At 45.0% G+C, this 27,010-nt stretch overlaps 1 protein-coding gene across 3 annotated transcripts in view; it reads right to left on the bottom strand.

Moving 5' to 3' along the window:
* Positions 1 to 2,511: 2,511 nt before the first annotated feature.
* The window catches only part of Hlf (HLF transcription factor, PAR bZIP family member), a 57,577-nt gene continuing 33,078 nt past the window's right edge, over positions 2,512 to 27,010 (bottom strand). For 2 of the 3 annotated variants that reach the window (XM_052755977.1, XM_052755979.1), the window contains exons 3-4: positions 11,768 to 11,988; positions 2,512 to 6,958 (exon numbers count right to left, since the gene is read on the bottom strand). In XM_052755977.1, coding sequence (XP_052611937.1) covers positions 6,740 to 6,958; positions 11,768 to 11,988 — 440 coding nt within the window. In that variant the 3' untranslated portion in view covers positions 2,512 to 6,739. The remainder of the gene's footprint in view (positions 6,959 to 11,767; positions 11,989 to 27,010) is intronic. The other variant, XM_052755978.1, reaches the window with a different exon arrangement.

Genomic DNA, 27,010 nt, shown 5'->3' with positions numbered 1-27,010 from the left:
ATTGTGATAAAATATTCAGACAATAGCAACTTAGGCAGGAAGAGTTTATTATTACCACCAGGGTTCAGTCTATCCCAGCAGGACAGTCACAGGAACTTGAAGCCACTGGCCATGTTACATCCGTAGTCAAAAATGGAGAGTGATGAATGCCTGCTCAGCTCATAGTCCAGGATCCCATCCCATGGAATGGTGCCACTATGGTGGGCAGGTGGATCTTCCCACCTCCATTAACCTAGCTAAGGTACTCCCTCAAAGGTGTGCCCAGAGACTCATCTCTCAGATAATTCTACATGTCATGAGGTTGACAGTTGACATTAACCATCACAGAGGTATATTACTTTTCTCACTGAGATGACCAGATAGACAACAGATATAAAGAAGGTAGCAATTATTTTGCTTGATGGTTGCCGAGCATCTGGCCCGTGGTCACTTGGTCCTTGTGCTTGGCAAAACAATATGGCTGCAGAAATGTGCAGCAGACAGAGGAGTTCACCTCAGACAGGAAGGCAGGGGTTGGTGGAGGAAGGCGAGAAACAGTACCTCTAAGCATCCATCCCAGTGACTTACATCTTTCCTCTAGGTCCCAGCTCCCAGAGATTTTGAAACCTCCAAGCATAGCTTCAGCAGCTGGTGACCACACATCAATCCATGAGTCTGTGATGGGTGGACATGACAGATATAGGGATCATAACGGATATACAGAGATGGCCGGACCATTAATCCACTTCCTGTCCTCTAATACATTTAAGAGAGAAACCTTGCATGTGACTCTAGCCTGAGGGAGAAATGGCTAAATGGGCTTTTTGTTTCTTTATGCCCCTCCTGGTACTCATTTGATTTTCAAAGGCCAGACAGAGGACACTAATCTTGAGCCAGTTAATTCTAGAGGCTTCTTATCTATCATTTGGAATGTCCAAAGAAAAGGAGAGAGGACTGGACAGTATGGGGGAGCAACTCATATTTGCTGGGTATTATATATTTGACAAGTGATATGTGTGTGTGTGTGTGTATAAAATCTGGTGGTGTAATGTAAATGATATTCAAATAACATCAAATAACATCAATACGCCAATTCAGAAATATTAACTATAAAGTTACCAGCTGGGAAGAACTGGTTATAAGAAACTGAACTCCTCTCAGATTAGCCCTTTAAAGGGTGGAGTTGGAGAGGGTAATTCTAGGGCTATTGATTTTAAGGGAATTTGAACAATGAGGCACTGGGAAGGTCAAGACCTGGGAAGTCTGAGGACGTCGAAGGAACACAAAGGCCTTTATAAGCCTGTCTTTCACTACTGCGCTGGTCTCTTTAGCACCTCTCCATCATTTCGAGGAGGACTTGGCAAACTTTGAGTGTGCACAGGGATTAGCTAACTGTCAAACTGCCGCACCTGGTGGAAGACAAAGTATTCCCAAGAAACACATGCGCACAGGCAAAGTTTAAAGGCGTTTCCGCCACCTATACATATGCTTTCCTTTCCTGAAAACTGATGTCTGAGAGAGTACTTGAGCAAGGCTCAACCTGGATGCTGCTCTTCTATGCTGTGTAGTGGGCTTGGGATGGTTGCGTCTACACTGCACATGCACAGACTTTTCCCCTCTTCATCATTCCCTATAAATACATCCTCTTATATAACGTTTACATTGTGGTAGGTATAGGTACCACAGAGGTGAATTACAGCATCAGTTGGAGGGTATAAATACAGGTTACATGCAAACACCGCACCGTATTATATAAAGGACTTGCGCATCACAGATTTCAGTCACCGTTGAGGGTCCTGAACCAAGCCCTTCAGATCTGGAAGGTCAACTACGCTTGATCATATGTGGCAATTAGCTGGGGGCACTAAAAAAAAATTCCGATTTCTGGACCCCAACTCAAACTAGCTTCATAATTGCTTGGTCTGAGCCACTATAATATGTCCCTGTGTGATTTTGTTTACCCAACAAGAACACAGACCCAGACGAGCTTTTGTGATCTCCCTGTATATGGTACCTAGTCAGCAGATCAGTACTCATTTCTGTAGCTACTATGCTTATCACTTTGAGAATGTTTTGGTTTTATTTTGTTTTTAAATTTTTATTTTATGTGTACTGTTAAGTTTTGCCTGTATAAACGTCTGCACCCACAAAGGCCAGAAGAAGGTATCAGATCTCCTGGAACTGGAGTTATAGGTGGTTGTGAGCTGCCATGTGGGTGTGGGAAATTGAACCTGGGTCCTCTGGAAAAGCAGCCATAGCTCTTAAGCACTGAGCCAGCTCTCCATCTCCTTATGTAAGTTTCTTAACTTGCTTACACTGTCATGTCCTCTTCTGTAACAATTGTTACTTCGTTGGTTATTTTGGAACCATGTGTATGGTGCAGTATTTGGTACATAAGTCATCCATAAATGATACTTTATTACTAATTATATAGTACAATTAACATCTCTTCAAATCTCTGCAAATGAACTATCGGTTATGTTGACTGAAACAATCAGCTGCTAGTCGGCTGTTGAAAAAAAGTACATGAAAAAAGGAAAAAAATCAGTTTATTAAACATTTAGAAGAACAAATAAAGTTTTGGACTTGACAGCATAAATACCACCTACGTCATGGTGTACAATTACACTAATCTCCAGCTAACTTGAACCTGTTTAACAGATGCGATCTTTGTGGTGTTGCCGGAAGGATAATAGCTAATTGTTACATCTGGTGAGGTGCTAAAAAATTTACAGATTTTATGTCTCCACTTAAATATCCATACACAAACACACATTGCTTTGCGTACATTTTGGCAAAATGCATTGGCTGTAGTTACTAAAACTTTAATCCGTCAAGACCTATGGTTTTGTTCATTTGTTCATGACACTGATTTTACCAAACATCTGGAGTTGAATTTGGCTTCACCAGAGGGATGTCCTGAGGAGCCCTCAGCAGGAAACAAGTACCTTCAGAGCCAGAGTGGAAGGTATCTACCACAGGGAAGGCATCACACCTCAGCTCAGTCACCTGCTGGGGACCAACCTCCAAGTTAAATCCTGGCCCATGGAGACAGGCCACACACAGTTCAGTAGGCTTGCGGACCTCATATTTAACTCTGACAAAGTTTCAGTTTTTCCTCAAAGGAACAACAGGGACAAACAGATTAACTCTTAGAAACATCAACATCTAACTTGTATGTTGTACAATGTTAATCGCTTCACCCTTGGGCAGGAGAGAAGTTGCCATCTACAACTTTGTCCCCCTGCCACCCTCCACAGCTCTCCCCAAAACAAGGCTACAGCCCTTTCAAAGGTATATTTAGAATTAATGTAAGTTCCCACAGTAAGATAATGGGTTAGAAGGAACCTCTGGGTTCTCTAATCTAGTTCCCACTCAGCCAGTGACTGAATTCCATTCTGACTTTCTCAGACACAGGGTCCTTCTGCTTCAAGGGATGGTTCTTTAAAGGCCTGTTATTATTGACAGACAAAGGCCTAGCTCAGCCATGCCTGATGTGGTTTGTGAATGGTCCAAAGTATCACTTCCTCTAGAGTCGAGACTTTTATTTATAACCCTCCCATTCCTTCAAGGTAGCATGAGCAGAGAGACACACTGATTCGTTTTTGTTTTTTGCTTTTTACTTTCTTTGAAAATAGTTGAAAAATGAGATGACATGACCTGGTAAGGAAGTGCTATACTGTTCATTCCAAATTATGTCTAGATCACATAGCATGTTGCAGCTTGGATGCATTTTTAATGGCCAAATAATCATTGAAAGATGCCTAGGTTGAAATGGTGACTGTTGAAAACAGAACTTTCCTAATGGCTGCGATCTGCTGTAATCATCTGACCCTGGGCCCTAGCTTCTTGGGACACTGAGCATCATTGTTTTAATGTCTCCAGACAGACAGAAGTCTGCCAGGGGAAGGAGGGGGTGATAATGACCTATATATAAGGCACCTGTGGAGACTCCAAAGTGGTGGTGGTTTGTTTTGTTTTGAATGAGGTAAGTTCCTAAAACCTTCCCTGGCATACAAAAGAATAAGCTTTATTATGATCTTTTTATGTCTTCTGCAGAAAACATTTGTAAGGTTCATTTGGTACAAACAATTCCAAGAAAGACCAGGTATGCTCTTCTGTCAGTTACCACTTAACAGTCCCATTTGAATCTGGATGGTCTATAGTACAACACTTCAACACTTCTCTACTTAAGTTTAAATATATTCATCTTTGCTCTGATGAATACTGTCATTGAGCAGTTCTGCAATCAGCCTCTTTATCTTCAAAAAGACCAACTCTTTGTCATCTCATGGCTATTACTGAATCATCTCTTATTCAGTTCTATGGGAGGCTGTCGAAGTATTTTTTTATTAGTAATTTACTTGGAAAATGTATTGCAAGTCTCATATTCTCTCATCTTCTGCCATTATCTGTGGCTTGGAACAAAACAGGTACCTGGGACTAAATCCTAAAGGTCTCATGTTCCAGAACTCTGACACTAGACAGAAGAGTGGCTGATGGAAAGAGAAGGGCATCACCAGATCTGCAGAGAATTCAGATACTGTGGAGGCAAGGAAACTGGAAAACATCCATGGATGAAAGGGGATTTTAATCAAGCACAAAATGTGCCTTTGAAGCAGCAGCAGACTCTCTTGACATTATACAACTCAGTGAAACAAAAGAACAACCATCTTCATAGTCAAAACATCTATCAAATCGTAAGCCATACACATAGCACCGAGGTCAACCTTGCATTGCCTGAGATGCACAGGCCAAAAGAGAACCAAAGCATTTGGGGCTCTGGCAACAACACTCCAATCCAGCAACTCAGAATTCTGAAGTGAACATTTATGTGGCAGATGCTTTTCCTAAAAAACACTGTATCATCCAATAAATATTTGACTAAAACCCATTTTGTGCTTTTGGGTGACATTAACTGACTTCCTTCTGAGACCTAATAAGAAACAAGAAAGTGTTGGAGCAGGATTCGTCACAGCAAGCCTCAATATTGTCATAAAATTTTAATTTTAAGCAGAAAACATGCTGATGTGTCAGTAATAGGTTTAAAATATTAAAGACTTCAAAACCCCCAAGCACTCCTCTGAACAGCATTGGTGAATATATATCTTTGCTATATAATTTTAAAACATGGAATAGTTTTCCTTTTTTCTCTTTTCTATATATAATATATGTCTTCCAAAATACATTGTCAGTATTTATATCTGAAAAATACTGTACAAAAAAGAACTTCCTATAATTACTCTGTATAAACATTAAACAATTTAATAATCTCTCCTTTTGGTCTATAGTAAACATTTAAATTGATTGGATAAACCACAGTTTGTGACAACACCATCCCCTTCTGAGATACACCAGTGTCTTTTACATTCATTTTTTCAGAAGTCCACTTGATAGGCGCACATATGTTCAAAAGCAAACAGAAGGTAAGAAACACAGGCTCCAGAATCATTGATCTGTGAGGCATTCAAAAAGGACACCACAGGGGGAAGGGGGCTTTACAAAACATCAACCCTTTAACTTAATTAACTGATTTCTAAAAACAGCAAAATATCCTCCCCAAAATATACATTACAAAAAAAGTGGGTGAACTGAATCTTAAGTAATTCAATCGTTTTGAATATCAAGAGGGACATGTTAACTAGAAAAGTGGGAATGAGCTGGTGTGGGAGAAGGGAGATAGCAAAACGAAGCACATCCATGGCAAAGGCTTCTCCAAGATGCATTATTATTATTATTTTTGGCTTACATACTGATAAATCAACCCCTCATTCTTAGGCCTCCCATTGCCCTCTGCTTCCCTGTCCTGAGAATATTCTGGTCATGCGCAAATGCATTACTTTAATTTTGATTTTTTTTAAAAGACAGTGAAATTCCTAGGTAGGGAAAATTTCCTACGTCCACTAGTAATACTCAGGCAGCATGCTCTAGCGTACACTAGGATTATTGCTTTAGGTACAGACAGTGCAAAACACACTCTGTGTTCTATAATGGTACTTACTTATCTGGGGTTGGTAGAATTAAAAGGAAACTTAGTAGGTAGCAGTAAGTAAATATGGGATCTACTAAATCTAAACAGCACTTTAAATTTGAAGACAATTATCACCAAAACTGAAAGGAAAACGAGAAAGGGTAGGAGAGAAAGAGATGGGGGTGGGGAGGGGGGCAACCTATGAAGGAATTCAGCTGCAGCGTAGTGCTAGGGTATGCTGTGCACCTTTTTAGCATGGTAACTCGTGGCTGAAACAGAAACAAGAGCTTATGTTCTAGATAACTGAGATCCACTGCTTTATCAGGGGCCCCCGCTTCCTGTAGCCCACACAGCCCCTGGAAAAGTGAGTTCACTGGAACATGAAGCAAGGTGGAAAGGGGCAGGAGTGGAGAAGGGAGGGGAGGAAACCCCAGAGGAGTCTCCAGAGTCTAATAAAAACATGGCACCTTTCTTGTTCGGAACTAAAAGACAACAAGAGGACTATCTTTAAATGGCAAATGTGAAGGAATACACACACATACACACACGCACACATGCACACCGCTGACCACACATGGGACCATAAGCACGTGTACACACACACACACACACACACACACACACACACACACACACACATACACACAGATGCACACCAAAGTATGAGTCAGTTTGCGTTTATGCCTCTGGTAAAGTGCTGATGTCGGAAAGGTTGGTTTTGGGTGTGGTGCTACCAGACAGGAAACAAGCTGTCCATCTAGTCAAAAGCCAGCCCACAAAAATGCCATCCTACAGGGGCCCGTGCCTGGCCTCGTACTTGGCAAGTATGTTCTTGCATTTGCCCAGCTCCTTCCTTAAATCAGCCACCTCCTGGCGGAGGGCTGAGTTCTCCTTCTCCAGGAACGAGGCCCGGATGGCAATCTGGTTCTCCTTCAGCCGCCGGGCATCCCGGGAGCGCTTGGCCGCCATATTGTTCTTTCTGCGCCTCGCCCAGTACTTGTCATCCTGCTCATTAGTTACAGAAGGAAAAAAGAAACAAGGTATTAGGTTTCAGCCGCACACACTGGGTGTCAGCCAGGGGTGTGCTGGGACACCAGCCTGGCTTTCTTAATTCCTGTCTCCTTCCTTTACAGCGTCTACACGACTGAGGGCATGGTCTTGCCAGCCATGGCTTCCTTCCTAGAGAAAGGACCGACCTGTCACAACAGGCTTTGCCCAACGCAGTACTGTGCCCAGTAAAGCAGAGATCAGAGCTCGACTGAAAGCTGGAAGCTCACCACACACCCTAAATTCCATTCCAATTTTCTTCACTCTCTTGGTTGAAAGGTTTTCTTTTTTATAAACTTATTTTTTTCTTCCGTGAATACATATCTAGGCTTTTCTATAAGTTGGGACCCTGTTCCTGGAAGGCAATATGGTGATATTTCTCAGTAGTATACATACATAATTTTTGTTTTTTAACTAACAAATTACCTCCCCACCCCTTATGATCAGGTCTTACATAGTCCAGGCTAGTCTTGAACTCACTATGTAGCTAAGGGTGGCCTTGAACTCCTCATCCTCCTATCATTGACCACTTAGCACCATATCATGCTAAAAATCTCTAAAATCTATCTTCATGAATACACTGTTGATGTAGCAACTCCACCTCTATGATTTCATCTCACATTCTCCACGTATGCAGACACAGGTGCAGTTGTTTATTATAGGATTGTTTGTAAAAGCTAAAAATGAGAATAACTAATCATCTCTAGTAGAGTCCATAACTACATTATCATAGAGTCACACAAAGGGATATTCTACAGTTGTTAAAAATAAAGACCTGTTGTGGGGGGATACTGCACAGATGTGTGCGATACACTATGATGTGGGTAGAAATTACAGCAACCTGCTGGAGAACATGCATGTTTATCACAGTTCGATTAAAACTATACTTTACTAATAGTGGGAGGCCCAGATGGCTTTATAGTGGCCAATATAGGTGCCTTTAATAAGAATGACCAAACCAGTGAGGCAACAGACAAAAGGAAGATCTCTTACCCTTTCAGTTTATACATCCTGAGCTATCAGAATGTCACATAAGGGGCATGTACACTTTGGTAATTGAAAACAGAAATGAAAAAAAAAATGTATTAGCTTTCATTACTCAGTGGACTTCTACCAATGGCTAACATTTAAATAATGTATTCTAATTTCCTACGTAACTGCTTACTGGGCTTCAGTTACCCTATCTGGAATTCCCATATATGCCTCCATCATTTCTCTCTCTACCAAGACAAAGAAAAGCTCCTAGGAAGACAGAGGGGGATCTTTTTGACCTTCTTAATCCATCGATGAGATGGTGCCAAAAGAAAGTTTCTAACTCCTTTTGTATCAACAATGTGCTACAGCGAATACCTCTGTCTTAGCAAAGCTGCTACTTTATGTCACCTAGAATAAATGGGTGAGGCCAGTCCCTCCCCTCTCTCAGGATGCCAAGAGACAGTTAGTATCGGAAGAAGTCACTCACAGAGGTGGGGCTCAAGGCTGCAAAAGGCAGCCAGGATCAGTGGTCTGCCCCTACACTTGTCCATTATCCTCAGCAGACATGTACCTTTCGCGAAGACAGTGTGTGAGAAGGAAAACGTGTGAAGGTACTTCCTGTCTGCTGGTCACAAGATTGTCCTTTGTTCATAAAGTGTCTCTGCACTTCTATATATTTCATAATGTGTCACAGGAGGAAAAAGTGATCTTCAGAATAGCTGATATGAGAATTCTTCCTTGGGAGGAGGCAGCCCTTTGGGGAATACCTAGATGAGCAAGTGTGGACAGGTATGCTGTGGCTGGTGACAGAATTTGTTGTTTGTGCTTCTCAAAGCTGGTGGGAATGGCAGAAAAGGAGACTGGCTGGGAGGTCCTGGGTAACCCAGTGACATCACCCAGGCGAGGGGAACCAGAGGTATCTTCCGAACAGTCAAGCACCCAGCTTTGATGGCGGCCATTTGGCTCACTCGTGGTCATCCTCCATTCCACCCCTTTATAGTATCAGGAAAGCCACCACACTTGTCAGTGTGCCCAGGAGTATGGTTTCCAAGCACATTCCGATGGAGGGCTGAGTCAGAATGGATCAGAACCTACACACAGGGGAACATGAGGGCACAAGGTGAGGCTGTACATGAGAGCAAGCCCTTGGGAAGTGGTAGAATGGATTGGGCACTCTGTGACAATTCTGACCATGTCTTTAAGGACCACGATGTCGCCGAATGGCCTTAGTGTAACAACCAACTCTTCTTCCTCAATTCTCTTCAGGTTTAACTCAGTTTTTGTTCAGACCTCTTATCACATGTAAGGTGCTTTTTTTTTTTTCCCAGCCTCATCTGCCCACACGTGCAGATGAGCTAGCAGAAATGTGGAATGGAGAAGAAAGCTCTTAAGTGGGAGGGAAGCAGAGAACAGAGCTGTAAGACAGGATGGAAGAGATGGGAATGATGGAAGAAGGAATGCCCTGGCCTAGAAAAACCATCTTGCTCCTTTCATCATTCTGACTAGAGACAGGGAGGCAGGATCTCTAGTAGGAATGACAGACTTGGCACAGGGTTCCCCGTTCCATCCTGTCCCTGCCAGGAGCTGATGCTATCTGGCTACCCAGGTACCATCACACAGCAGGGACCTACTCATCCCACCCACTTCTAACAGACACTCCCCTCTTCTCTACAGACTAGAATTTCCATGACCCCAAATACAGTGTTGGTGTTGGCTTACTTTAGCCTACATCTCTGAAAGATGTCTGTCAAGGGAATGAATGCCCCTTAAGAGTGGTAAGAAATAGATGTGACTGTGTGTGATCAGTTAGGAGCCCCCATATGTCCCTGTTTAGCTCTCCCTCAGTATTTATGCCAGCCCAACAGGCCAACTTCAAAGAAGAAAACCAAGCACTGGTGGGGAAAACCATTCTTGGTAGGTCCCACCCAACTCTATTGCTCTGTCATCCAGTGCTGAAGGCCACATGCACCTTGTCTCCCACCCACCCCAGCCCTGTCCTCTCTGTGAAAGAACACCACTTCTTCCTGCTTCTCAGCAGCTCCAGATTTGTGCCTGGTGGCTTCACCTGCAATTGTAAAAAAACCCCTAAGGGCACATTGAAAGAGAAGGTTCCTGCCAGTTCCCTACCCACCATGTGGAAAGGGCGGGCTCAGCCATGACAGAAGCAATACGCATCATTCCAGCACAGATGGTTTAGCACAGCCTCTTTGCTGCCAAGAGCACACGGGCCATTAAGTAGGCTCACTCTTCCAACATGCAAACTTGGAGACTCTGTGAAGGTTTGGCTAGAAGTTCAATCTACTGCTCAGTAGCATCCTGTCAAACCACCTTCCAGTCAAGAAGTAGCCCCAGCTGACTAGGCTTCCTGGTTTAGGTGAAGGGCTAAAACTCTGAAATACAGAGAATTAGATGACTAAGAACTCAAAACCCCTGAAGGCATCCAACTGTAATAAGGTGTTTAACTCGACTTGGACCTAATCCTGTGGCCCCTTACAATCTAACCATCAAAGCCCTGAGAAGTTTAGATTTCCTGGGATTTTTCCTATAGACGGTCTTGGTTTTGATTCTTAGGGTGACAACTCTTGGTTTGTTATGCAAGGGTCCCTTGTCTGGGTTAATATGCTACAGTGACCTTTCCAGAATCTGTCTTACTCTAAAGTTCACCTCAGTTCCCCTTTCTGATTCTCTATATCCTCCACTGTAAAGTGGTAACTTTGGACTTCAGCCCTGACACTTGCCCATTCTGCAGCAATTAAGGAGTTCTCAGATGTGAGATATATGTGAGGATAACAGCTGTCTTTAGATCTTCTGGGCACATCTGCCTCCTGTGTTCTTTCTAGATACACACAGGTGGAAAGACTGGCCTTCATCAGTTCACACAGTGTCCCAGACTCTCATTTTCCTAGAGAGTGTCTCTACATATGAAGCATATTTATGGTTGGGCAATGAGGATTGGGTATCAAAAAGGGCTAATTATGCTTGGTCTTAATGCCTTGCATACATATAATAATTTATTGTTCTCATGATTAGAAAGAAGCATGAACAGAAAAAGTCCTATGCAATGGCTAATCACACATAGTTCTGTGCTGGCATAATTTCAGGAATATCTCTTATCCTAAGGTAAATGTATCAGAATAAACAGGCAAATCTCTTTCCCTGGATAAATGCTGCATGCCCTTCAACACTGTTGAGAAAACCCACTCAGAACTAACTGCTGAGCTAACATCAAGAGAACCTTACATGACAGACAAATGATAGCAGTGGATCCCCCATCTCTGCCCACAAGATGCCATCCTGGTGGCCCTGAGTCAGCAATATGGAGGGGGGGGGGTTCAGACTTGTTTAGTCTCCAAGGCACTCAGGGAAATGGTAGTGCTCACTATCAACAAACAATGAACAAAGAAGGTACACCTCAGAAAACTGAGACCCAGGTTCCCTTTCCAAATCATCTTTTTTTTTTTCTTTTCCTTTGCAACCTTGAAAGATTTGGGCTTGATACATGGGCTCATGGGATCCCTTGTAAAGAGGAGCCAGTTTGCTTCCTGTGGGAACTTAACATCTCTCCAGCCTTTTACTGCTTCTCCTTATTTCTGATCAGTATCAAGACATGAAAGCATATTTCAGAAAACTCCTAGAGAGGAAGTACCATGCCAAGAAGTCACATGCCAACAAACATAATCAGAACTCACAGGCCCTCCCTTTCCAAGTGTGTGCAGCCTTCCTGGAATCACCCCTTTAATTTCTCCTAATCCTGCTTTCCATCTACCCACAGCCTGATTACCAGTTCCAATTTACCTTCAAATCATCTGGGATGAAGACTTTGCGAGCTTTCTTAATCATGGGCTGTGGCTTCAGTTCTTCCTCGGAGAACTTGCGTTTGCGAGGGTCAAACATTTCCTGCCCTGGGATACTGGAGAGGGCAAGGTCTGCTGGGTCTGGTTCATACCCGACAGGGACCTGGATGGCGTCAGGGTCAATGGGACTCGGTGTATTTCGGTTTGCCGGTAACAGCTGGCCTGGAACAACACAGGAGTTTTCGTTTATATCGCCTCTAAGTCCACCCAGGACACAGCCACTTAGTGATTCTGTAGGCGTGTTGAGAGTCGTTAACCAACCTAGGTCTGACCCCACTGCCATCTGTCCTTACTTATCTTCACTGTGTTTCTGAGGACACAGCAGGCAGAACATGATCGACTCATGTCTTCTCAGGCAAAACAAAGACACATACATACTTGTTCACAAACAGGATGAAGACGGTTTAAAAAAATACACATTCTTTTTTTTCCTATTACAATCATTGTGTCGGTTAGTTTTATGTCAACTTGACACAAGCTAGAGTCCTTTGGGGAGAGGGAACCTCAATTGAGAAAATGCCTCCACCATATTGGCCCGGGGCAAGACTGTGGTGCATTTTCTTAATTGATGATTGATGTAGGAGGACCCAGCTCATTGTGGATGGTGCCACTCCCAAGCTTGTGGTCCTGGGTGCTACAAGAAAACAGGCTGAGTAAGCCTTAAGGGGCAAGCCAGTAAGCAGCACCCCTCCATGGTCTCTGCATCAACTCCTGCCTCTAGGGTCCTGTTCTGTTTGAGTTCCTGTCCTGACATATTTCCAGGATCAACTGTGATGGTGAAGGGTAAGCTAAATAAACCCTTCCCTCTCCAAGTTGTTTTTGGCTATAGTGTTTTATCACAAAAATAGTAATCCTAACTAAGACAGAAATTGATAGCAGAGAGTGACTGCGACTGACCTGACCGTTCTGTTTTGGGGAGGATTGTGGAAGGACTTTGGTACTTTGGACTGGAAAAGTCAGTCAGTGCTCAGAGATCAGTGGGGTTGTTCTATGGGAGCTTTGAAGATAATGTTGTGTAGCATAAATTGTGGGGGTCTGGCATGTGAAGTTTCAGAGGAAAGTTTGAGTTCCTTAAAGACTTTATTAGGGCCATTTGATGTTTTGAGTTTAAGAAGCTGCGGTTCTGGTCAACTGGGGCTGTAGAATCAGCTGTGATTAACAAGAGATCAAGACCACAGAAGTGAAATCTCCGCTTTACTAGGACAACTAACTGATGGTGGGTCCCTGGGTCAAGAAATTTGTGGTGATTAAGAAGAGACCAGCATCACTGAGGTGAAATCTTCTGAGAAACGTGTCCTTGGAGTCAGCACAGAGAAGCTGTATTCCAGAGGTGGCCAAGGTTGGACCTCATGCTGGCAGCCAAACTTGGCCATGTGTTCTTAAGAGTCTCCCAGGTGGTACTGGTTTTGAAGGCATGAAGTCAAGTGCAGCTAAAGGTTGGACTCATGGGAAGCTAAGTAAGGCCACGAGTGAATGTGCAGCTTCAGTTGAAGTATAAGTCCCAAGACTGAAGAGTTCATGGAGAGAAGTTGAGACTTGCTACTATGTGGATAGATCAGAGTCCTCAAAGAGAGCCTAGGAGAGGCTATCTGTGAAGGTGCAACTGAGTTGACCCCAGAATTATGGAGAGGTCAGAACCATAGGAAAACCACCATGGTGTTTTGTCACAGCAATAACTCTAAGACACACATGGAGCATCAATCCATGCCAGGCATGCTGGATGGTGTGATGGATAGGTTACAGGATTTTAGGAATACAGTTGTAGGAAACTCCAGGTGTTTCCCAGGTGAGTCACAGAGACAGGCCTGTACTTAGCCAGTTAGGGTAAGGGGTCATGGTAGAAGGATGGAAGTAAATCCCATGTAGAGCCAGAGTGGAGGAAAGCATACATAACCTAAGAGAAGTTAGAGGGTGATCCTGGCGATGACACCTGGTCCAGCTGCATCTTGGAACAGATAGTAAGCAGCAAAGAGGTACTCTAGCCACAAAGTTAAGCTAGAAATTTTCAAGTGTTTCAGTGTGTGTGTGTGTGTGTGTGTGTGTGTGTGTGTGTGTGTGTGTGTGTGTGTGTGTGTGTGTGTTGTATGTGTACTTGGCAGTGTAGGTTTGCACACATATGCATACGGGTATGCACGTATACCTGCGAGGCAAGAAACAGGCGATGGGTGTCATTTCTCAGTCATTCTCCACCTTTATTTTTCAAGATGGTGCCTCTCATTGAACTTGAAACTCATAAATTTAGTTAAGCTGGCTGGCCGATGAGCTTCAGGGGTCCCCATCTGTCCCCAGACCCTCTCCCTTTTGGGTGTTCAAATGGGGTCTAGGGATCTCAACTCAGGTCCTCATGCTTTGGTGGCAGGCAATTTACCAACTGAGCCATCTCCCAAACCCTTTCTCTCTCTCTCCCTCCCTCCCTCCCACCCTCCACTCCTTCCTTCCTTCCTTCCTTCCTTCCTTCCTTCCTTCCTTCCTTCCTTCCTTCCTTCCTTCCTTCCTTCCTTTTTATACTGGGGATCAAACCCGGGGCCTTAAGCATTGTAGGCAAGGGCTGGGCCACTGTGCTACATCCCCAGCCCTCCAGTTTGCATTTTTTTTTTTTTTTGAGAAGCTACAAATCGTCCTCAGTGGTTGGAACTCAGAACCAGAAGACAGAATAGGTTTAGGTAAAGCCACCAGAGATGTGGCCACAGGCAAGGTGAGCTGTGGGGAATATAACAAATGACTCTGGATGTCACAGGAAGACTTTGAGGAGAGAAGTAATGAATAGCTAGCTTAGAAAAAGACTTGTAGTAGAATGGACTGAAGGGGGCACAGGTGGATACAGGTCAGATCCAAGGCTGTCGTGATAGACCAGGCACACTTTAACAGTGGCTTTACAGATGCTGAAAAGGGGTACTTTAAAAAAAAAAAAAGATCAGAAAGGGCATAATGGAGACAACCTAACTTCAACTTGAACCCTCTGCAGACAAGGCCACTGAACTACACCAACATCCGTGGAACAATGGGTGGATTGTGTTTCTTTGTCGAGCTGGTGAAAGTGAACTTAATGACAGGCCAAATGTTTATGCTGGGAGTCCTGAAGCTTAACTTCTGGTTTCATCGGAGTTTTACAATTGCGCCTTTCATGCTGGAGGAATAAATAAGAGGATGCAGCTTGGCTGTGTTTGGCCCAGCTCCTCCTCTCCTTCACTGCCAAAGGTGGGCCCTGTGTATGAAGAAATCTTTACGTTTCATTAAAAACCTACCCGAGGGTAAAGCGTGAAGTCCATTGCTTCTATTGTAGTGAAAACGAACCCCTGTGTGCCTGTTTCAGAAAAGGCCTGGAAGGGAGCTTGAAAAAGAAATGACCCAAATGACCTTCTAGGCTCCTGCTCTGCTTTGAGCTCTGTGTACTGCTTGCCAGACAGGAAGAGACGGCCCCTGAGGCGTTGGCAGCTGATGGGGTTTTCTCATTAGCCAAGCTGCCTCACAGCTCCAGCTACTAGGGACTGCAGGGCTCCGTACTGGATGGTGATAGTGCAGTTTCATCTTGTGCCTCTTGACCTTGCCTTCAAAAGGAACCTCATCCCCATCAAATAGGGACGTTATTTTTCATGAAGGAAATCTCTTTGAACTTAATAACAATAATACCTAATGTTCTCTCTTCTTCTAGCTTCTTGTTATTATATTCGTGTGTGTGTGTGTGTGTGTGTGTGTGTGTGTGTGTGTGTGTGTGTTGGCACGCATGTGGAGGTCAGAGGACAATTTGCAGGAGTCAGTTCTCTTTTTCCATCATGTGAGTCCTGGGGATTAAATTTATGTCATTCTTGAACTTAGATTATTATTACCAGCCTTGGTGCCTTTATCCACTCAGTATCTTACCCACTTCTTTCCCTACCTCTTTCCCACTTCACTTCTGTTTTTTCAAGACAGGGTTTTTCTGTGTAGCCCTGACTGTCCTGGAACTCACCCTGTAGAACAGGCTGGCTTTGAACCCACAGAGATCCTCTGCCTCTGCCTCCCGAGTGCTTAGATTAAAGGTGTGAGCCTCCATGGCCGGCTTTGCTTCATCTCTTACTGCTTCCCAAATAGAATTTCTCCATTATTTCAAATTCCTTCTTCAGATTTCAGTGTTCTGTTTATTATGCTATCTTAAATGGTTTTAAGCTTTATACACATGAGCATGCATGTGTGGGCAGACAGACACACAAACAAACACACACAAACACACACACACACACACACACACACACACACACACACACATACACACACACACACACACACACACTTTCTACCAGAGGGCATAGATCTTCACATTTTAACTATTTCATGCCCATCCAACTCCTTGTTATGGTATCTAAAGAACAATCCCCTTTTTTTGGTTGGTCCTCTGAGACACTGAACTCTTTTTTTTTTCTAATGGGTGCTAGGAATTGAACCTGGGTCCTCCAAGAACAGTTAGTGCTCTTAACCACTGAGCCATCTCTCCAGCCCTGAGATACTGAACTCCTGACATGCATCCATGGTCACTCTAACAGTGGCACTTCCCATTTAGGCAGAACATTCTAGCATTCTATCTCTGTAGCCCTCTTCTCCAGAGGAGCAGGTCAGCATTTCCCACAGAATGGGAAAATGTAAGTGGACCTCAGCACGAGTAAATGGCCGCCCCAGGGTCAAGCAGAAAGTGGCTAGGGATGTAAAGAGACAAAGCCAGGTCCCTCCTGTCATCTTATTTACCCATCTTGTCTGCTACATTACCTCCCGCTGAAGTTGTTTTACCCTTTATTGAAAACTCCCAGGAATCACTGGGTCATGGGGAGAAAGGCTTTTGTTACATTTTTCTACCTTTTATGAATTTTCAGATTTCTAATGTAAGAATTATTGACTTAGAGTGAAGCATTACATTTTACTTTTAAATTACCAAAAACGTTCACAGCAAAACCTCAAATGCAGAAATATGTCAAGAAAGTGAATATGCAGTTCCCATGGCTCTTCTCTCTCTAGCCCCTCTCAACACCCCCCCCCCCTCCACCACCACCCCGGGGATGAATATCTTGATGCAAAACCTTGAATAGTTATCATTTCAAAACTTCAGGGATTGGTATTGGGGATCAAACCTAGGACTTCCATCATGCTAGACAAATACCCTACCAGTGGGCTACACCCTTCCCCCATGATGCCTTGGCTTTTACACATAAACAGTATAAGCCAAGTGGGAATATGTATCTTATATTGCTTTTTTAATATTTAAGGCATAAAAGTATTAATACAAATAGTAAATGTATGATGCATTGCTATGTAAGCGTCAAACTCAGGGACTCTTGCATGCTAATGAGGTGTTATCACCCCACCTCCAGCTCCGTCCCAAGTCTCTACTTTGTTGTTAAAGAACCAATGTTGAATATAATAATTATCCAATAATTCCCCAGCTAATGAGCTTTCTCAGTGGGTTTTTTTTTAAATACAGGAGATCCCTAGAAATTTGGCTGCTCACATGAAGCCAAGTACATTTTTTTTAATATTGTGATGACTGTACTTCCAAATTTTGCCCTAAAATGTCATCCTATTCATACTTACACAGGCATAAAGGAGGGTCCAAATTTCTTTTAACTAAACATTCATTTTAAAATGATGCCAGTTTGAGAGGCACAAGTTTTCGTTTCTCTGGTTACTAGTCATGCTCATCATCCTACACATTTATTGGGTACCAGCTTCTTCTCTGTACCCCTCATAGTTTTATCCTACCCAAAGGGGTACATCTACAAGACAGCGCCTACACCTATGGCTCTGGGAACATGGAGGAAGAGGGGACTGAAAGATCGTGAACGAGAGGACCAGAAAGTCTGCTCCGAGACTGTGTCTTCTGTATATGACAGGGAAGCTGCACTCATAAAATTCCAACAGAACAGTGGCCTAAAGAAGACCAACACAATGACACCACCAGTTAAAATGCCAATGTGGGTGGGGAAATCTAAAAAGGCCCTCCCTCTAGATGAAGAACTACGGGTAATTAGTGGCTGCTGAATTGGTGTTCCCCAGGGACAAGCCCCCAGCAGTTTACCCAATCCATTCCCCAGTGCTCAGTCTTGACTTAATAATAGATATATGAATCTTGACTTAAAAATATAAATACAAAATTAAGTAAGAGGTCATGAATCTGAGGGCACAGAGTGGAGGGGGAGAGGGAGGAGTGGAAATGATAGTGTAAACACAATATACATATGTGAAATTCTCCAAAAGACTTAAAATGGTAAAGTAGATTTTATGCATTTTAAAATACATTTATTACACTTAATTTATTTTGTGAGCCTGTGTGAATATTTGTGTGGGCTCATGTGTGCACACAGAGTTGAGGTCAGGACAACTTGTGGGAGTTGGTCCTTTCCTTCTCCCATGTGAGTCTCGGGGATCAGACTCAGGCCATCAGGCTCAGTGGCAAGCACCTTTACCCACTGAACCATCTTGTGAGCTCAGTGTTTATTCAATTTTAAATTAAACTTTATAAACTATTGATATACTCTTCTCATCTGGTTTACGTATAACAGTTTCCCCCTATGTTTATGATCTTATAGTTTTTCACCACTGAGAGATTTTTCCATTGTCACTGTATATCTTACATATGTACGCAGTATGCCCACATATCTGCATATAACCCTGTACTTTTCTTTATTACAACTGTAGCTGGTTTATTCTGAATCACCCAGAATTTCTTTTCATGTACAACATAAAAAGGATGTTCACTAATGCTTTCCAATGCCTGGCTCTAATAAATGATATTGGTAAGGCTTAATGTTTGACAGGACAGGTTCTGTCTCCATTATTGTCCTTTGTAAAAAATGCCTCTGGTTGCTCCTATACTTGCATCCTTTTAGGTGAGTTTCAGAATGCGTTTGTTGAGTTGTATTTAAAATCTTCATTAGGAGCTTTGTGAAGATCACCAGTGAGCCCTGCAGGAACAGTTATCCTTAACATCTCCATTTTATTTTGGGAGTCTTAAAAAACATGTTTTCAGTTCTTACAGTAGTCTTAACTTTTCAATTTTTTTGCTGTGTTTTTTAATTTTAAATGCTCTATGGTGGTTGTTACTCATTCCCTTATTTCTTCACTGGTTATGGCTGGGAGGTAGGAAGGAGCTGGTCTTAAGGTGCCAGGCTCACATCCAGCCACTTTCCCCATCCTGCTTCTCACAGTTTTAGCAAGTCTGACTTTTCTTAACTTTTTGGTGAATAATTTTATCATCCGCCTCTAGGGCCGGTTACAGCTTGTTTTGAATGCTTCTAATTCCCACTTCTTTCTTTGGGAGAGGTTTAATCTGCCTGCATCAGCTGCACCTGCAACATGAGGTGGAATGAGGTGAGATGGGTGATCCCACTGTACAGACGTCAATGGAAAATGCTGTTGACTCCTCAAACCATTAAGCCCGAAGGGTCAGTCTCACGGTTAGGGAGTTCCACCCGTATTGTATTGGCAGTTGTTTTTTTGTTTTTTTTTAATCAGAAATAAGAATGTTAAATTTCCTCAAATGTGTCACCCTCTTTAAAAAATGTTAAGATAATTGTGTGTTGTTGTTTGTGTTTTCCTCCTGTATTTTCTATGTTCAAACTTGATGCTTCTCTAAGGTTTGATTTAAATAATGCAGGTTCAACCTCCACTATGTAGATTCTACTGTCTGCTGCGCATGGGTTTCCTCTTCTACAGGCCTCATGATGACATTTCCAGAAGAGCCAAGGAAGATTCTGGAGGAAAAGGTAGAATAGAGGTCCTAAAGGAAATCTGGGAAGAGATTCAAAGTCACCCTGACACCCAAAGTCGGTCTCTGCTTTGACCACCACACAGGCCTGCTGAAACCTTCTCCTTCCTCCTCTTTAGTGAGAATTTAGCAGCCCCTGTCCAACGAATTGATTAGCTGGCAGGCATCGACGGGTGGGGACAGCCGCAATCTGTGTTCTGTCTGCTCAGGTCATTGGTTTATGTTCTTAATTTATGGCTGTATCAAAGTCATACATAATCACGTGATTAATTGCTTAGTCCTCAAGATTAGTTGCAGCAACCACAACCCCTCTGGTGTGCTCCACATTCGGGTAGCTAGGTAGACAGACAGGCATTAGATTTAAGGCAGCCGTGTCAAAACAGACAGAGGCATGTTGCTCAGTGTTTGTTCCTCAAGAGCATGAGCAAGCTGAGGGCAGTCAGCCTCCATCAAGAAAGGTGGAGAAAAGCGAAGGTAGTTTTTAACGTTGGCCAAATGGATCCCTTTCCATCCGGTGGGTGAAAAGCCTTGTGATCCAAAGCCTGGTCTTGGTTCTTTCTCTCCTGCCTCCTTCTCTTCTCTCCATCATTAGCCTGGATCCTTTTGCTTGTTATGATCTTCTGGATCCCAGATGGGGTAAGATAATAAGATCTTTTATTCTCTTGGCAACCCCCAGATTTCAGGAGAAAACAACAGCGGGGGTTCAATAGCCTGCCTGCTTCAGTATAACACACCCCTGTTCCTGGAAATCCCTTTAGAATGCAAGAAGCCCATTGCCTTGGGAGACTTATAATGATATTTCAGGATCAATAAGGAGAGTTTGCAGTATGTACAGAGATTAAATAAAAACTTCCCGAGCATATCCTAAAAGTGTGGTTCTCCCCAGACTCTGAGTCCAGGCCAGTTGGTTTCTGATGGCAGGGGATGTAATTTCCTTTAACACGTGCAGATATGTGCCAGTGGTCCAAGGTCCCATCCCTCTCCTGACCATAACTTTTCCACGTGGCTTTGCAATTCCAGGTACAATCTATTTCCCAGGCTCTCTGATCCAGGCTGGTCTCCTGCCTTGCACTGGCCAAAAGAATATGGGAAAATGCTTTGGTGTTTCTGCAGCTAGGCCTAAAGGCACTATGCAGGTTCCCATTTCTTTATCAGTAGCATGTGTGCCATCGCCACAAACATGTCTGGGCAAGCCCGCTGGAAGATGAAGGGCGCTGGAAAGGCCAGGGATCAGCTCAATCACCTCCTTCCTAGATGCGTGGGTCCAGCTAAGGTCAGAGCAGCCACTGATTGACTCACAGCAAATGCAGATGAGTGAACAATAAATCCTTACTTGCGTATGTTCCTGAGGTTTTGCAACTGGTTAGCACTCTCATGACAGCACATGACTGACCCAGGAACTGAGCTACTCTGCATGGGGGATGTTTACGGTCTCCTTCACATTAAGCCAGAGGTTAAGGAGGTAACGTTGACCTGGGAAGTGAGACATGCTTAGGTTCTTTCGAATTCCAGTTCTGCCACCTGGCTAATACACATCAGGACACTTGTGAATAGAAGGACAAGATGAATTGCTCTGCCACACCCCATCAAAGTCTGTTTGGGAAAAGGAATAATTGTTCTCTCTCTCTCTCTCTCTCTCTCTCTCTCTCTCTCTCTCTCTCTCTCACACACACACACACACACACACACACACACACACACACACACAGACACACACAAAGAGAGAGAGACAGAGATAGACACAGAGACAGAGAAAGACAAACAGAGACACAGACAGGCAGAGACATACAGTGATGAAGAGACACAGAGTTGGAGAGAGAGAGAGAGAGATGGGGAGAGAGAGTTGGAGAAAGAGAAGGACAGAATTGGAGAGAGAGACAGAGAGATATGGGGAGAGAGAGTTAGAGAGCAAGAGAGAGAGAGAATGAAAGAGAGTTGGAGAGAGACAGAGAAGTTTTATGGTCTCTTTCTGAGTTTTGATTTTCTTGACTACAAAAGGAGCTGAGAGTGTTGGCCACACAGCTAGGGAGAGGAATATGTGAAAAGGAATGAGACAATGTACACAGGTAAAATGTTCAGCATAATACATAGTACCTGGAAAGAACTTGGTGAGTGATCTATATATAACCACAAATGCAAAACTGTAGATGTTATGATCACAGAGACTGACTCACACATAGATTCATCCCTGTTTCTAGGCCAGCACCATCCCTCTCCTGAACCTCTGGAACCTCTGTCCTCCTAGCTAGTCTCTGTCCTTCCACCCATGCCCCAACCATGTAATCCAGCTGCCAGAAGACATTCTGCAAGCAGACAGACACGCAGGCAGGTCACCTCTAGTATCAGAGCTTCCAGAAAAATTCCGCTGTCACATGTGACAACACTGAAGACCCCTGCCCCACACTAGCCCTCCCTCTGCATTCACACAGGCAAGGCCTGGGTACTTGGTATCATCCCCACCTCCATTCTTCCCCTCCATTTGCCTGCCTGCTCCTTTGCATTATTTTAGTTCCGGCTCCAATACCGTCTCCTCCCATCCTCCCATGTGCTTCTGCCCCACCCAGTTCCCATCCAACCCCTTTGGGTTTCCTCATGGTATTCATCTCCATCCACATTATTATTATTATTATTTTTTAATAGCACTGGAACAGGGACTGATTTTTCTCATTTTTGTTTTCGAATTGCTTCTCAGGGGCATCTTTGCTTTTCAAACTCTGAAGAATAAAAGCATTTTTAAGCAGGCATGTCTTCTTGGATACCTATGTTGTAGGGAGCTGCTCTACATGTTGCCGAGGGAAGACCACCCAAGGAGCTAGAAAGTTAGAAGAGGAGGAAGAAAAGGGGGAGCCAAGAAGATGTCAAAAGATGGGATGGAGGAAGAACCCAAAGAAGGGACACAAGAGTGACTGAAAGAAGAAATGCAGGTTAAATAAAAAGAAAGGATGTGGAAGGGGAAAAAGGAGTTAAAAGGTGGGGGCGGGGAGAAAAGAAAAAGACAGAGCTAGAAAAGGTTTACCCTGGGACTGGAGAGATGGCTCTCTGGGTAAGAACACCTGCTGCGCAGCATGGAGATGATTTCAGATCACAGCATCTAAGGCACAAGGTCAGCAAAACTGGGCATGCTCCTGCGGCTGCTATAACCACAGCACTGAGGGGCTGAGAAGGGGGCTTGCTGCCCTGCAGCCTAGCTCAGGGGGATGAGCAGAGAATAATACAGCAAGCCATTCATCCTTCTCTGGCCTTCCCATATATATGCACCATACCGTGTGTGTGTGTGCGTGCGTGCACGTGCTTACACATGCATGAACAAAAGGAAAGGAAAGGTTTAGCTTAAGATTATACTGAAATGGGTCCTCTGTTCCCCCAGGAACTAAGAGCTTGCTAAGACTTGAATGTTTTTAAGTGTCCTGGGCCTGGGATCCTGGGCACTCATTCTGCCTGTCTCTGTCTCCACACACGCACACTCACACACACACACACACACACACACACACACACACACACACACCCCACACATATATACATATACATAATATATGTCTTTCTATATAAATATATATGTGTGTGTATGTGTAATCTCCCCACCTTTACACACACACACACACACACACACACACACACACACACACACACACACTTCAAGCAGTCCTCAGACATGGTGCCAGGAAGTCTTCATTCTCAAGACTGCAGAATCAATACAAAGGAAGTCCCACTGTAAAGACGCCTTTGATCTCCAGGCTCTTATCCAACACCTCTATTCACTGAGGAACAGGCTGCCAGCAGAAACAAGGGTAAGCAGTAAATCTGCAGAGCCATCTGAGCCCTGGTGTGTAAACAGCAGGAGGGGAGCTGCTCTGTTCCATCCAGTGTGAAGATGGATGCAATGTGTCCTGGGGGCAAGCAGGTGGGCTCCCTCCCGTGAGTATCATTGTTACTAACCGAGGGGTAACCAGGTGGAACCTTTACTTCCACCAGCTTTTCAGAAAGCTCGTGTTTAATCCTCACGTTTGTGCTCTGAGGGTGGAATCACTAGGCTCCTCATTCTCTAGATGGGGAAATAAAGGAACGGAGATCAGAAGAACAAAATCGGCTCTGAAATGCCGCATCATTTGCCAGGCATGCCCAGTAACAAAGTCAGATTCTTCTGACTTTTCTTCTTCACTCTGCAACAGACAAATGTACCACCCGGGGGAGGGGGGCAGGGCATGAAGCCTAGTCCCGCCTCTAGGGCAAGCTAGGGGCAGCCCTGCATCCTGACTGGGCTAGGGATTCTCTGAACAGAACCACATTGAATCATCAGCCTGCCTTGTGCAGTGGACACTGTCTCATGTCTTACAGAAGGAAAAGAAAGAGGTCATAGCGATGAGACCACTCACATTGAGTCAGTCACTCAAGTCAGCTGGACTCGGCCACCAGCCAGCCAGACCCTAAATGCATACTTCACCTCTACCTCACCCTCTCCCTCACAGGCGGCAGAGGAAGAAAGAGGGGTATCTTCAGATCCCAACACCTCCAGCCCAATGGGTGCCTCAACAAGAGCTGGTAATCCAAAGAGACAAGTATAGCCTTTTGTCATGCACACAAGCCTCAGGAAAGTCGGCTCTCCACCCTTGTCCATCCGTCCGTCTGTCTGTCCCTCCCTCTGTGTCATCCATCCATCTCCTCCCTGTTCTGGTTCCAGAAGAGTGAGCTTCTGCAGAAAGTGGGACCACATTTGCCAAGACAACCATGGACGCACCGGGCTAGCACACCTGCCACTGTGGTCCCTCACACCAGCGTATGTAAGGAACCTCTACGTAGCCAGACGCTGCTGCTCCTCCTCCTGAGGAGACAGGATTCCTGAAGGGCATCACATATACCTTCTGCACATAAACAAAAAGTTGGCGTACAGGTCACTTCGTGGGGAAGAAGTGTTTCATATCTATACTCTTTAGGATTAGCATGACGATTGATGTTTGGTGTGGGTAGAATGCTATTCGGAGGCTCTCACTCATGCCTAGGACCCTTGTCTGGGACCTGTCCTAGAGAAGGGAGCATCACTCATCAGAAATGCAGACAAATCAGGGCTTTTCACCCACAGAGCTTGGGGCTAGTCACTCTACCCTGAAGAGTCCTACCCCCCCCCCCCCACCGGTGAATTGGGTTGAGACAACACTGCTCCCCTCTCCTGGAAACATGGGACATACAGAAAGAAGAAAGGCCCTGAGTAGGTCTGGATCCTGAACTTCTCTCCTGCCATGCCCCTGGCACCCATTTCCTCCAGCCCCAGCCTCGCTCAGCCTGTTAGATACCACCAAGTGTGACCCTGTGCCCAGGACAAGCACTTTGTCCCGGGGCTGTGTATCAGCACTCGGAGTGGCCCTGACTTGACTCGGCAGCTTCTAACTTGGCAGGAGTTTGGCCCGGAGGATTAGCAAGGCCTCTCATTCCAAGGGCGTTTGTCACCAGGCCGCTTGCCAGAGCCGTCAGCAAAATCTGCTTTCTTGAACCCGCTGAGCGAGCGAGCGAGCGAGCGAGCGAGCGGTGGGACCAGAGCTCACAACCACAGCCTGGCAGAAGCCAGTCGGGTGGGGAGGGAACAGATGTTTCAACTAGAGGTCAGAGTGTGTGTGGCCCTGGGCCTTCCCATTTTTATCATCGAGAAGAGGACCCCAGGGCACCCTCTGCCTGCTCTTCCCTAGGCTGAGGGCGTCTGGCAGACCTGGGCGGGGGCATCACAGAGCGGCAGAAGTCAGCATATATGGCTCTGTGGGTTCTCTATAGCTGTGACTGCACTCCAGGAGGCCGCTAACGAACTCACAGTGCCAGCAGTACTGAGTACCAGCGTGAGTTCCTTTTGGGATCTTGCAGCTCTGAAGCCCTAGAATGGGGAAATTCTAGAAAGGGAAAGGTGGATACAGATGCTATGGATAGGATGGGAAACAATGCCCACCCCCATCCCATACCTATTCTCTGTCCCACACTGCACCCCAATGTTTGGAACTACATAGAAATGGGCAATGTCCTAGTTTCTGCCATACTTGTGGGGAATCGGGGGGTGGGGGTAGGGCTAAGTCCTGGGGAATGAAAGGTGAAATCAGGTAGCCAATTGCTGGCTGGCTCAAACTCTGTAAACTGTTTGGCTTAATAGTGGTCCCTCTTAAAAGGGAGCAGCAGCCAGATCCCTCTTCCCACCGCTGCTGTGGGGGCAGAGATGTAGAAAAGAACAGCCATTCCAAGCTGCCTTTCAACAAACCTACATAATAAAGGACAAGTCAAAGGGTCCAGTGAAGTGGGAAAAATGGAGATAGCCTACAGTCAACCCACTACAGAGTCCCCTGTGGTATGCAAGGTGACAACGGCCATCAATGCCACCATATCTCCACAGAGGAAGCGGGGGGCTTCTGCTCTCAACACTAGACCTTTTTGGATATCTGCTGCCCATCTACGACCTCATCCTGCCCCTCTGCCAACCCTGTGAAATGGGTGGGACTAAATGGGTACATTTTACTGGTAGAGAAATTGAGCCAGTAAGCAATCTACCTGACTCCCCCTAGGCCGGGCGACCTCCTTATCGAGCAGGGGAAATGAGCTGGCCCATACCTGCAGTCTATTTTCAGAAAGCGGCTCTTCCCGTTTTCAACGGCAGTCCCCACCACTAGCATCCGCGCTGCGGAGGTCCCCGGAGACTCTTTAATCGCTGGAGTCAGTGGAAATGTGCAGGCCTAGTCATTTGAAAGCCGCAGTTTACAAAGTGCTGCCAGGGTTAGTTATTACATGGACGGCTTTCCTTTGGGCTACGTGCAAATTTTGGTTTGGATCTAGAAGGGGGCCGTGAGGCAGGAGAGCAGAGGAAGAGACCGGTGTTGGCTTTTTGTCCATTCCGAACCTAGGCTCCAACTGCAAAGGGCTCATGCGCTCCACCCTGTCACCCTTGCTCTCCCCCCACCCCCAGTCAAATTAAACAAGACAGGAAGGGAAACAGGATTGTTTGAGACATCCACTTCTGGATAACATGAATAACACTCAGGTGTGTCCCTGGCATCTCAAGGAGCGTCACAAATCCCCCCCCCCCCCCAGGCACCAAGTTTGGCCCCCGTCCCGTAAACGTGCTTCCCTGCCTAAACCACCTTGTCTTGGCTTTTGTCCAAGTGCTCTCTGCAACTCCCCTGCATTAAAGTTCACCCAGAGTGCTAAATGGGCTGCCGCCTGCCAGTCAGTGCCTCCAGCCTCACCATCATCAGCCTGGATGCGTTCAAGCTCAGATCACCTCCAGCTTCTGCTGACCTTCACCCTTCCTGCAGGGTTCCTCGTGCCTGGAAACTGGCTATTTCTCAACGCTGTCCGGCCTTAAATTTTAACCATCAACTCTCAGGCAGAAAGGAGAAACGAGCCACGGTGTGGATTCCAAGGACCCTCTTCTCAGTATGGGAACCTTGGGAGTAACACCCTGAACCTCAGTTTGCACTCCCA

This window comes from Peromyscus californicus, unplaced genomic scaffold, assembly GCF_007827085.1.
Source record: "Peromyscus californicus insignis strain IS unplaced genomic scaffold, ASM782708v3 Scaffold_3__1_contigs__length_106647218, whole genome shotgun sequence".
Lineage (NCBI taxonomy): Eukaryota > Metazoa > Chordata > Mammalia > Rodentia > Cricetidae > Peromyscus > Peromyscus californicus.
Note: the sequence above shows the minus strand (reverse complement) of the source record. Positions and strands in the feature narration are given on the sequence as shown.